This window comes from Octodon degus, unplaced genomic scaffold, assembly GCF_000260255.1.
Source record: "Octodon degus isolate 3935 unplaced genomic scaffold, OctDeg1.0 scaffold00078, whole genome shotgun sequence".
NCBI classification, from domain to species: domain Eukaryota; kingdom Metazoa; phylum Chordata; class Mammalia; order Rodentia; family Octodontidae; genus Octodon; species Octodon degus.
Window position 1 is genome coordinate 8,102,776 of NW_004524654.1, and position 1,756 is coordinate 8,104,531.

The window sequence follows — 1,756 nt, forward strand, 5'->3', positions numbered from 1 at the left end:
GTCCCTGATGCTTTTGCTAAGCTTGTTCTAAGTAGGTGCTTTAGACCACTGAGCCATCTCTCCAGCCCCCTTCAGTATATTTTGATCAAAAGTTTTTTTTCTTTATTTCTAGTACTCAGAAGATATGAAACACAAAACCACACTGCTGGAGCTTCAGAAAATGTTTACATATTTAATGGTATGTTTGAGCATCATGGAGAGAAAACTAATTAGATACATCCTTTGACACAGGGTTTGTTTGTACTGACTTAAGTTACATGATTTCATTTTTTGTTTATCTGTCTCATTTGTTCTGTTGGCTTTTCATAATCACCTCTTGAGTTAAATATATTGTATTAGTTTGATCTTTGAAGAGTCCCATGTGTCTGACCCTTTTTCCTCTTTAGGGTCATCTGTTTCTAATTTTTCTTTGCTCCTCTTAATTCTCATCCCCAAAGCTATAAAAGTAATTGATCAGTCTTTTTGAAAGATGGCACATCACAGACTATTAATTTTCTGCTTAAAATTCTTCAGTGGTTTTTTCATTATGAACACAGTGGTATTCACAATCATCTGGATATGGATAGTACGTATCCCCTGTGATTTTACCTTTTCCTCCATCTTCCTCTCCAGTTCTTCCTCCATATTTAGCTTCACTTCCAGTAACTCTAAGCCCTTTGGAGCCTGCCAACCTGTTGTTTTTTGCTGGTGTAGTTATTTGTATCATTTCTCTTGCCTGTATTACTGTTTCTGTATTCTTGGTTTTTCACTTCCTGTGATATACCAGAGATCCCACAGAATCATGAGTCTGGTTTACATCTTGTTTTAAAGCTTCCCATGCTTAAAACTTCCCATCATCTTACCTGTTATAATCTTGAGGACAAAGATGTCCTTGGTCATTCTCCCATTGTATTTTTAATAACCCTTTTAAGAGCGCTAGTAAGGACCAGCCTGGTAGCTCAACGGACTACAGCGCCTGCTTAGGGAAAGTGTAGCTGGTGGGGTTCAACCCCACCCCCACCCCTGGGACATGCTGAAACAGCAATTGAGATTGGGCGTGGTGGTGTGCGCCTATAATCTCTGCATTTATAAGGAGGCTATAAACTGGAGAATCACTAAGTCTGATCTGCATAGTGAGACCCTGAATACCCTGTAGACCCTGCCCTAAATACAGGGGGAAAAAAGAGCTAGTACCTTTCATTTGAACCAACATCTAGAAAAACTATTTTAAACTACTTTTTAAAAACTAGTGAGTGAGGGCCGGGGAGGTTGCTCAGTAGAATAAGTGCTTGCCTGGCAAGCGCAGGGGCCTGAGTTCAATCCCCGGTTCTGAAAAAAAAAAAAAAAAAAAACAACTATTGAGTAAGGCTGGGGAGATAGTGCAGCAGATTAAATGCCTGCCTGGAAATCGTAAGGACCTGGGTTTGATCTCCAGTACCACATGCCATGCTGCAGTACCAGCCATTGAAACCATGCTGGGTGGCACACACCTGTAATCCCAGTGCTAGGGAGGATGAAACAGAATCACTAAGAGTTGGAGCTGCGTAGCAAAACCCTGTACTAAATAAGTAAATTAAAAAAAATTTCAAAAACTAGTATGTAAAATTTGAATCTTTAAAAAAGAATGTATTTGGCATGCAGAAGTTTATTTTTTATTTATTTTTAAAAAATTTTTTCCATAATTTTATTAAGAGACATATAGCAATGAGACAATTTCAAATCAAATTGGTATGACAGTTTCAATAATTAACACATTGCATACTCTCTTCCTAGTGGT

The 1,756-nt window shown here is 38.3% G+C and overlaps 1 protein-coding gene across 3 annotated transcripts in view; it reads left to right on the forward strand.

Annotated features, from left to right (window-relative positions):
- The window catches only part of Usp34 (ubiquitin specific peptidase 34), a 266,917-nt gene that overhangs the window by 192,652 nt on the left and 72,509 nt on the right, over window positions 1-1,756 (forward strand). For all 3 annotated transcript variants that reach the window (XM_004636176.3, XM_023720837.1, XM_023720838.1), the window contains one exon: window positions 113-178. In XM_004636176.3, the coding sequence (XP_004636233.1) occupies window positions 113-178 (66 nt within the window). The remainder of the gene's footprint in view (window positions 1-112; window positions 179-1,756) is intronic.